Source organism: Morone saxatilis, unplaced genomic scaffold (assembly GCF_004916995.1).
Source record: "Morone saxatilis isolate NCDOM2014 unplaced genomic scaffold, NCSU_SB_2.0 Contig7, whole genome shotgun sequence".
Classification (NCBI taxonomy): domain Eukaryota; kingdom Metazoa; phylum Chordata; class Actinopteri; family Moronidae; genus Morone; species Morone saxatilis.
Genome location: NW_023340246.1, coordinates 19,216,951 through 19,227,107, shown reverse-complemented (window position 1 = coordinate 19,227,107; position 10,157 = coordinate 19,216,951). Strand labels below are relative to the sequence as shown.

Here is a 10,157-nt window from a genome sequence, read left to right as displayed (position 1 = left end):
ACACACACACACACAGTCTCACACCCAACCAAACACCCACTCTGCAAAGTTTGGTCAAAGAACCACTGGATGAAAGCAAAACGTCAGGAGAGGGCTCCATCTAGTGGTGACTGATATGACTCACCAGTTGTCCATTAGAAGCTTACAGCAGCACAACAGTAAATATTCATGACCACATTAAACGGCACAGCGTGTGTGTTAAACTGGTGGAGCAGGTCGGCCGTTAATCGTAGATGTAGTGGGTCGATCCCTGGCTCCTCCTGTCAATGTGTTGAAGTTTACTTTAGCAATCAAACCAAACTTTATTCATAAAGCCCTACATCAAATGCAACTCTGAGTGCTGAACACAAAAGAGCACACGCTTACAGAAAAGAGATTTAAATGAATTAAATAAAGGGCACAATTGGACATACATGTCTGTTATCTTAAAATCTTAAAATGCACATGCCTGGTTCCAAACCTCTGATACACTCTCCACATTTCCAATTTTATCAGCAATTTAAAGTTTATTTTGGCTATTAAATTTGTTTTTTTACCCTTGGACACAGTACCGTGCTTAATCTGCCAAAATATGTGTGTGATTGTCTACTCATCCATATGCCTGGATGCCTGGACTGCAGGGAAAATGATTTCGCTGCAGTGATAAAATATTGCTGCTTCAACTGCTGCCCTTTGTCAACAGTCGTAAACACTATGCACATGCAAAGGCGTGTAGGTAACTGGAGAAGTACAATTCATGTACGATTGATTCAACTTGCTCATCAGATTTAATGAGACTGTTTTTATTCATTTGGAACCATGTACGATGTAGGCCAAGTTATCTATAATTAACTCTAACAAGAGTTGTGGTGTTAAAGAATTGTTACTGATTAAATAGAGTGGTGTTTTCTGAACTGCAGCATCTTTTTTCTTTTAATTTCTTACTTTATATAATCTACCATCTTGGTTATTTAAATGTATATGCTCTATGGATCATGCTAATTTTGCACTTGCCAACTCAGTCGTAGAGATTCAGGGACACAGGGACGTGAGACAGCTTGTGTGAGACTCTTACAGCTTTCCAAATAATCATTTCAAACTTGTCTCTGATACTGAAAGCAAACACAGAAAGAAGCCACCTCAAACGGCCATTATGCCTGACTGCAGGTGTAGCCTCGAGGCATTTTGTTCTTTCTTTGTATGCAAGAAAGTGTGACATCAAATCAAATAGCAAATTCTGACAGATTCATAATTTCACACAGTACTGTACCCGCTCTGCAGAGCATGACTCGAGACCTTTTCAGAGATGTTTCGGCTGACTGCAGGTTTTAGTATCAATAAGATCCTCCAAGCAGCACCTTCAATAAAAATTATACTTTAATTACTGCTTTGCATGCTGCAGTAATTCCTCCTTCTACTACAATACAGCAAGCAAATCAGTTCTAAAAATCTAAATAACAGCATATTGTTGGTTTGGTGTTTGCTAAGCTGAGCAGTAAACTCTTAACCTTTTGGAAAAAGTCTTGTTCAATTAATGTTAGATTGTCTGTGCACCTTTCACCACTACAAAGAGAAAGTAGGATGATATAAAGCAGTGTGCTGACAGTGTTTTCTTTCTGTGTTTTTGCCTCCAGCGATGGCAGAAGTCGGGGACTCACTTGGAGCACCTCGTCTCTCGGTTCTGTCTGGACTCGGAGATGGCTCTGGACGGGATGGACTCCTCTCGAATGCTGGTCATCAGCCCCTGTGAACTGAGTGCGTACACACAGAGATGGGAAGTCCCCTTCTCCTGACCCCAAACCCTGTGACCTTTCACCTCCCAAAAAACCTGCCCTGTCATCCAACTACAGCCTCAAAGACCTGGGCAGAGACAGCTGCTCTGACAGAGTGAAGATGCATGAGCACATCATGTCAAGGAGCTGCGTTGAGAGCAGCTGAATGGAAAGTTTATAAAGACTTTTAGATGTCTCTCCGCTGTTTTTCATGAGAAGAAATCAAGTGTGGGTTCGTCGGGTTTGTGAGACACATCAGAAATGTCTGGTTTGTTTGGTCTGGAGATTAAAGTGTGTATGTCTGAGGCTGTTGAGACGTTTGGGGAAGAGTTTGAACCAAGTGCACCTTAAAACCCTGAAAGATTTGAGTCTTGTAATCTTTTGCAGTGAACCTGTCTGTTTTTGAGGATGTTTAAGGATTTGGAAATTAAAACCAAGCACAATTTAAGTTTTTTGTTTACTTGGTCAAACAACTGTGTCTGTCTTTCCTGTAGTAGAAGCATCCAGTTAAGATTGTTCAATGACAAATCCATTCTTGTTGGGACCCAATCAGGAACTCATCAGAGTAAAGCCTCTGAACCGACATGTTGGTTTTGTCTTTTTTGAACTGAAGCACAAACCAAATCTGTTTCATCTCTTGTTGCTCTAAATTCCAAGATTCTTTACTTGATAAACAGCATGCAATCCCAATGTACTCATGTTTTTCGAACCCAGCCGATCAACTTTTGACCTGATTCAACAAGCAGGATTATCAACGTAGCTGGCACTGAGTAAAACCCCAAAGAAGAAAAACTTTTCTAACTTAACCCCCAGATTGCTTTTTACTAAAAGAAAGTAAAAAAGTTGACAGAACAAAAAGATCTGTAATGGGTAAGTCCTCACTCTTTACTGTTTGAGATAGTTTCTACCTTCTACTGTTCTGAAGTGTGCAAATTAAGTAGTTGGGACATCCTGCTGGCTGTAGGCCGTTTATATGGCCATTGAAACCCCTAAAACCTTTGCATAGCGCAGCTTTCTCTGACAAGTCAGCAGAATTGATTGCAGCATGGATGAGAAGTTAAGACACGAGGGCAGGAGGGCAAAAGCAAGGAGGGAACACAAACGCAGAACAGAGCAGAACAAACTAGCAGGCCCTGGCTGAGCTACCAGTGGAACAACAGACGTCAAAACAGTACAAACACAAGCTATGGAGGAAATTGAAACAGAGGGAATTAGCATAAACACAGACAGAAAAAGGGCTACAGGTGTACAGAGACATACAGGCACAATGGGAAGTAACAGAGAACAGCATGTATGCAGCACACTTCATACTGTCTGCTATTGTGTGGGTCGATCAGCAGGTTTGTGTTGCTTCAAGGATGCAGCTGCTGCGGCTGCTTCACATTGCACGTCCACCCCCCCTCCTCTGTGAAGTGCTGCTGTGCATGTGAGAGTTTTGGTTGTTTTCTTTTCTCGCATTAAGTCGATCAAACTGGGGGGCTGGGGAAGCATTTTTGCCTTTTCGCGCTTTCATGACGCTCGTTAGCATCATTCATGTTTCTTGTGCAAGTTTGGAGAATTTACAAAAGTGACCACGGTGCTTTGCTTTTTCAGAATAACTAAAAGTAGCCAGACATTTAGTTGACAGGACATGTGGTTGTTGTTTGACGGAGGAACTGCAGCTGTTGTTGAGATCACCTGTGACCCTGCAGTCATGTGACTGTGGTTTCATTTCAAATTCCAACAGAGTCAAAACACAACTCAAGTTAAGTACAGTCCTACAAATGTTGAAGTAATCGTGTCTGAATTTCCCTCACAATCATTCTGCAAGAAGGTTTTTTGAAATGGTTTTGGGAATAAATTCACCACAAATTGTGTTTCCATTTCCTGTGTTTGACATCATCGACTGCATCGTTTTGATATCCTGTTTGACTCCAGAATAAAGGTTTTATAACGGCTGCTTCTGTTTTATTGAAATACACGCAGGTACGGTATGCAGATAGTACAGACACACACACACGCACATTTCATCATTTGAAATCAATAAATTGAAAGTCAAATTGTATATGGATGTGTTTCTTTAAGTTATAATATTGTATAAAACCAAAGTTTTCACGTTAAATAAACACCTAAATTGGAGTAAAAATATTCTACTGTTTCTACTAGTATCACTACAACTACAGGTACTTAGTTGCAGTACTACTGTTACTACACACACTACCATTACTGCTTGTACTGCTTCCACTGTCATGACTACTTATATTACTACAAGAAGTACTACTACCACTAATGGAACTGCTATAGCTGTTACTATTGTACTTCTACTATTACTGCTGCTATTACTACGGCAATACTATCACTTTTTATTATTGCTACTGCTTGTATTTCAAGTACCAAAACCTGAAATATTATTAATAATAACAGTAAAATTACTACTCTTTGCACAATTATAACACCTATTACTAATTCTACTGCTCTGACCCCACTGGTGGAATAAAAAGTACATTTACTTGTACTTTACTTGAATATTTCCATTTTATGCTACTTTATACTTCTACTCCACTACATTTAATTGACAATATTAATTACTAGTTACTTTGCAGATTCAGATTATAGATACAAAACATACATTAACTAATAAATTAGGATGTATTATTATGGATTAGGCTACCCAGCCTTAGCCTCGATCTATCTATATGTATCTGAAATTAGCTCCACCTTCAACAGCTGCAACATTAAAGTGATGTACACATTAATGCATTAATAATTATAATCCGTTATGATTCAGAAATGAGTCATTCTACATAATGAGTACTTTTAATTTTGGTAGTTAAATGACAACATTACTAATCTGAACACTGCTGTAAAGTCAGATACATACAGAAGTGTAACTCTGTTGATCTGAACCTTTTTCCCTATTTTTTTCTGTAATTGAATACACTTACAGTGACATATATTTTATTCATATTTCACATTATATTCAAAACTGTACAATGAACGCAAAGAGTGAATACAATAACTTTAAGAAGTTTGTTTAAAACGAGTGATTGGGATGAATATTGAGCAGATTATTATCTGTCTAGAGATCTTTTAATACAATTATCTGTCTGTATGATGTGTTTTTAATCATGTTTAACAATCATACATAATATAGGCTTCTATTAGACAGTTTCTATTAGACAACATTTACTTTTCTTCACAGACGTGAACCAAATGCTTAGATATAGGAATACTGTGTATGTTTTTAAAGTTTTCTTACACGCCTTAACATCAAGAAGTCCCCGCGACCTCCCATGAAGCTTTGTCGACCCCTAGTGGGGGTCTTTTATGACTTTAGTGAATGAGAATCTCCAACCTCTGATACAATGAAAACTGATTGATTGATTGATTTAGTGCTTTGTGGTTTAACGTGCTGTAAAGTTAAATATACAACTCTGGGTATATGATCCATGTAGATGTAATCACCACTGGGAAAATTTAATTAAGCTACATTTAAAAAGTAGTTCAGGCAGTTTAATAAAGGAGAGGACATCAATCTGCTCATAAGACGGAGGCTTTGTCTTTTATGGGGATGTATGAGTGTTTACATCAGAAAGAGAGAGAGGGGGAATATGTGGGGAGCTCATGTTTTATGTTGCTGCTTTCATGGAAATTAAAACATAATGAACTGAAGTGAGAGAGGGGCTGAACACACACACAAACAACACACACACTCCCTCTCTTGCTCTTTCTCTCTCTTTCTGTGTGTGTGTGTGTGTACCCCCTTCCTCTCTCAGACCACTGCTCCTCTTTAACCACACAGCGAACAATCAATGCTTTCCTCACAGCTCTACTTTCGGGTTTTATCGATATGAAACAGGAGGAGATGACACACAGTAGAAGCTGACACATCGTGTTTTCAACCCCTCCGTGAAGCCGCCGTTATCTTTCAACAAGAAACCCGCATTTACGTAAGTAGAATGACCTTTTTCATTTTTCGCCATCCTTATATTTCCTCGACAGCTCCTCTGAACGCACAAACAAAACACGGCGATGCTTTAGTTTCGGTCTAATTCATCATTTTGGGGGATTTATCTTTAACGACTGGCGACCACTGCGTCAGAAATCGATATATTTTTAAACGCTGTCGATATAAAACAATATATAATCGTGAGCTACGTTTCTAGTCGGCCTCTGTTTCCAGCGGACCGACGTGACTGTAGTTCGTTCACCGGGTCGTATCCTGTCACTCGATGCTACGAAACGCAACGAAAAGACTACAAGTCCCAGCGAGAGGAGACGCGATGTGGCGTTCAAACGCTCACGAAAATGTTGTAAAAAGTAGTATTAACCTAGCTACAGCTCGAGTGACGACCGTGGTGGATTCCTAAAAGGAGGCTTTTCTTTGACTTTATAAGGAGAAATACAACCGCGGAACCAGGTATGTAAGTTACCTGCGGTTGTTGTTTATGTTACTAACAGTGCTGGTTAATATAATATGTGGTTGTAGCCTATTCTAGCCGCCCAATCGCAACCGAAGCTGTATTTTACTTTAAAAAAAACTGTGAAAAACGAGCTTAGCCGGTGCGTTTGAACGCGGCACACGTTCACGCGGCGCTTAGCCTTGACGTTTCCGGTGACGTCATAGGTCGGTGCCTCAGAAGCTGCTGTTTGTTTTGATTCAGTTCAACTAAAAAAACAAACATAATGTTTCACTGCTGATTTAATTCTTATGCGTCCACATCGAGAAATAAACGATGTGTCTTTCACCCTCGGAGAGAAGTAAGTTAATGCGAGCTGATTTAATCGGTTATGGTTAAAAAAACACTAATGAGAACATTTGAGTTCAGTGGAGCTAAAAACAGATCAATAATAACAAATAACAGACTTTAACAGGCTTTTAAAAACCGCCAACATTCAAAGCAAACGTAACGTTATCCGGTCATTGTCTGTGTTGTTCTCTGACTGTCAGCTATTATATTTATTATTATATTAAAATCCACGTTTAAAATTCAAAGTCTTTAAAGTTTTTCAAAGTTTTTCAAAATAAAGTTCACATGGCCTCGAGTAATCAGCCAATTTAACTAACTTCTCTTTTAGTTTGTAGCATCAGATACATGATTTCACACCAGCTTGTTCAATAAAATGTAGATACAAAGAAAGAGTAAATGAAATGTGTTCTCGTCTCTCATATCTTTAACCCTTTACTTTCTCTCTGTGTTTTTTTGACAACAATTTTTCTATTTTATGTTATCTATTGATCAGTACAGATTTTGTTATCCTATGACAGATTATATAGATAGATAGATAGATAGATGAGATAGATATAGATATCTTTTTAATTGATTCGCCTGAGGTGACAATTTCAAATGCATCCAGGTAAGCATACAATTATACAAACATACATTAAACTACAAAACCCTGACCTTAAGAACAGAATCAAAAATAAGATAAGATATAAAGTATTATGTTTGTATATAATATATCAAATTAACAGTAGCTCCAGTATGTAATGAGTTAATGAGTAATCATTTATTATCCAGCCAACATTCAGTCTCTCTGAGTATCTTTGGACTGTCGACCTTTGGGAACTTGTCATCTTTAACCATTTTCTGATGATTTATAGAATAAACAAACAGTTAAAGAGAATAAAAAAGTAATTCATAATTATTTGTTTATAAAAAAAACTTTAATAAAATGTCTGACAACTAATAGATTGATGTTTTCTCTTTATTAACTCCCCTCTAATATCTCCCTCCTCCTCCCCCCAGCCACCCCATGTTCCTCCGCCAGCTGAGCTCCTTCGGCTCCTCCTTCCTTCCTCGCCGCCGTCCCGCTCTCTGCAGGGCCGGCTTCAGGAGCAGCAGTGCCTCCTCCTCCTCCTCCAACCTCCCCCATTTCATCCCCGCTCCTCATCCATGTTGGTCAGTGCGGGGCTTTCCCCCCTGGCCTCCTCGACTCCCCCACTCCCACCCAGCGGCGCACCAGATCCTTTCTTCTAGGACCTCACGCCCTCAGAGCTTCAACCCGGCTAACTTCGGCGGTAGGCGTTCGTTCTTCACCTCTGCCGGCCTCATGATGGAGCGGCCCACCAGAGACAGAGAGCCTCCTCACAAACGGAGGAAGAGTGCAGAGGAGAGCAGGAGCGTCGGAGAAAGGGAAGGACACAGAGGTGGAGCAGCAGGAGGCAGGGACGGAGGCTCCGAGAGGGAGCACCGTCGCCTGGATTCCCGCGCAGACAGCCGGCCTCGATCCAACCACCGCTTCAAAGATGGGAGTCGAGACCGAGGGAACAACGCAGCCGGAGCGGGCGTCAGCAGGGAAAACAGCAGAGGTAAATATGTAGAAAGGACTAGAACTGGGGACAAACAGGGACGGCGAACAGACAGCGCCGCTCGAGATGAATCCCAAAGTCGAGGGCGTAAAGATTCACAACCTGCTAGGACTCAACCCGTGCACAAACCCAACCCCTGGTTCAAAGAGAGGAGCGCAGAGGGAACAGCGGGGCACTCGAGGGACAGGAGCAGTGATGGAGGGGAGTGGCCGAGTCTTCCCTCCCACCACGACAGCACCTCTGTCCCCTCAAACCCGTGGCAGGTAGTCGGAGCCAGCAGGGAGCCTCCTCCACCTGGAACCTCCCCGCCTGTCAGGCAACGCAAAGACGTTAAACCAGCCAAATGTAAGTCAAGGAGTTTTTATTTGTCTGGACATTTGTTGTAAAAGGTTTACTTTTGCAACAAATGTGCAGTCAAGGAGGGTCATCCAAGACTTGTCTCCTGTGTAGCGACCAAATTCACATTCATGCTCCTTTTCTTCTCCTGTGAAGTAAACCTGTGATGTCTTTTTTACCTTATACAATTGGCTGTTTGAGTACAGAGACAAAATGTGGAAACATTAGCCGTGCAACAAAGGCTCAAACAGCCAAGAATGTCACAGTCACATGGGGACGCCTCAGGTTTAATTATTTCAGTTTGGGTATATAACAGTTGTTTTTCTTTTTACAAACAAAATGCCATGAAGCCATTTTAAAACAATGATATAATCAAATGAAAAATTGACACATAGTTGCTTTAAATCCTCAAAGTCGAGCACTTTACCAAAGGTCCCCTCAGTGCATCAATAAAGGATTATTTTATCTTATCTTATGTGTAACTTGATGTCATAAACGTCAAGAGAACATCGTTGTAAATCTGTTGTTATGAGTTCATCATCAACTAATTTCTACTAAATCATTTGGACATGAAACCTCCTTAACTCTTCTGTTAATCTTCCCTTTCTCCTCCTTCCTCTCCTCTCTCTCTCTCCTCAGCTCTTCATAGACACTGGGAGACTCCGGCCTGCAGTACTGGCGTCCAACCACCAGGGGGCAGCGCAGCGTTTGATTTCTCAGTGATGTCCTACAACATCCTGTCCCAGGAGCTGCTCCAGGACAACGCCTACCTGTACCGACACTGTAACCCCGCCGTGCTGCACTGGAACCACCGGCTGCCCAACCTGCTGGCTGAGATCCAGCAGTACAACGCTGATGTGAGGGGATTAGACCGCAAGAAACCTTAAAAGAGATCACTCACATATGTGATTGTTGCTTTATTCTAAAACCAGAGGCTTTAATATGCTGCTGTGAAAACCTCCGTTCTGGGATTCATTCATTCATTAAATACATAAACATCTTAGCTTCGTGATTAATGATCAAGACGACAGCGATTTGATGGAAAATCTCTTTTTCTAGATCCTGTGTCTTCAAGAAGTCCAGGAGGACCACTATGAAAACCAGATCAAACCTGCTCTACAGGCTCTAGGTAAGTGTGTGTGTGTGTGTGTGTGTGTGTGTCTCTTCTTTTTGTGGGTGAAGATATGGTGGATGATGGAAAATATTTAAAATCCAAAAATGCATTTTCACGTTTGCATTAAATGTGCTTTTATTCTGAAATAATAAACTGTGTGTGTGTGTGTGTGTGTCAGGTTACCAGTGTGAGTACAAGAAGCGAACAGGAAGCAAACCAGACGGTTGCGCCGTAATCTTTAAATCCTCCCGCCTGTCGCTCCTCTCCTCCAATCCCGTTGAGTATTTCCGGCCCGGCGACGCCCTCCTTGACCGGGACAACGTGGGATTGGTTGTGCTGCTGCAACTTAACGACGCCACGGGCCAGTCGGATCCCTCCGCCTTCATCTGCGTCGCCAACACTCACCTCCTCTACAACCCTCGCCGCGGCGACATCAAACTGGCACAGCTGGCGATCCTATTGGCCGAGATCAGCCGGCTGTCCCGCCTCCCGGATGGGTCAACCAATCCGGTTGTGCTGTGTGGGGATTTTAACTCCACCCCCCGGAGTCCGCTGTACAGCTTTCTGACCACAGGCAGCCTGGACTACAGAGGACTGCAGATCGGCACGGTGAGACACACACACACACACACACACGCACACACGCACACACTAGTGCTGAAAG

General features: G+C 41.7%; 2 protein-coding genes across 2 annotated transcripts in view; both read left to right on the top strand.

Annotated features, from left to right (window-relative positions):
• Positions 1-3,688, top strand: part of galnt14 (UDP-N-acetyl-alpha-D-galactosamine:polypeptide N-acetylgalactosaminyltransferase 14 (GalNAc-T14)) — a 124,514-nt gene extending 120,826 nt beyond the window's left edge. The window contains exon 17 of the mRNA XM_035679179.1: positions 1,611-3,688. Coding sequence (XP_035535072.1) covers positions 1,611-1,772 — 162 coding nt within the window. The 3' untranslated portion in view covers positions 1,773-3,688. The remainder of the gene's footprint in view (positions 1-1,610) is intronic.
• A 2,664-nt stretch (positions 3,689-6,352) lies between these two features.
• The window catches only part of angel2 (angel homolog 2 (Drosophila)), a gene marked incomplete in the record, with an annotated part of 6,689 nt that continues 2,884 nt past the window's right edge, over positions 6,353-10,157 (top strand). Inside the window, 5 exon segments of the mRNA XM_035679217.1 lie at positions 6,353-6,491; positions 7,481-8,388; positions 9,019-9,236; positions 9,439-9,508; positions 9,672-10,102. Of these exon segments, the coding sequence (XP_035535110.1) occupies positions 6,442-6,491; positions 7,481-8,388; positions 9,019-9,236; positions 9,439-9,508; positions 9,672-10,102 (1,677 nt within the window).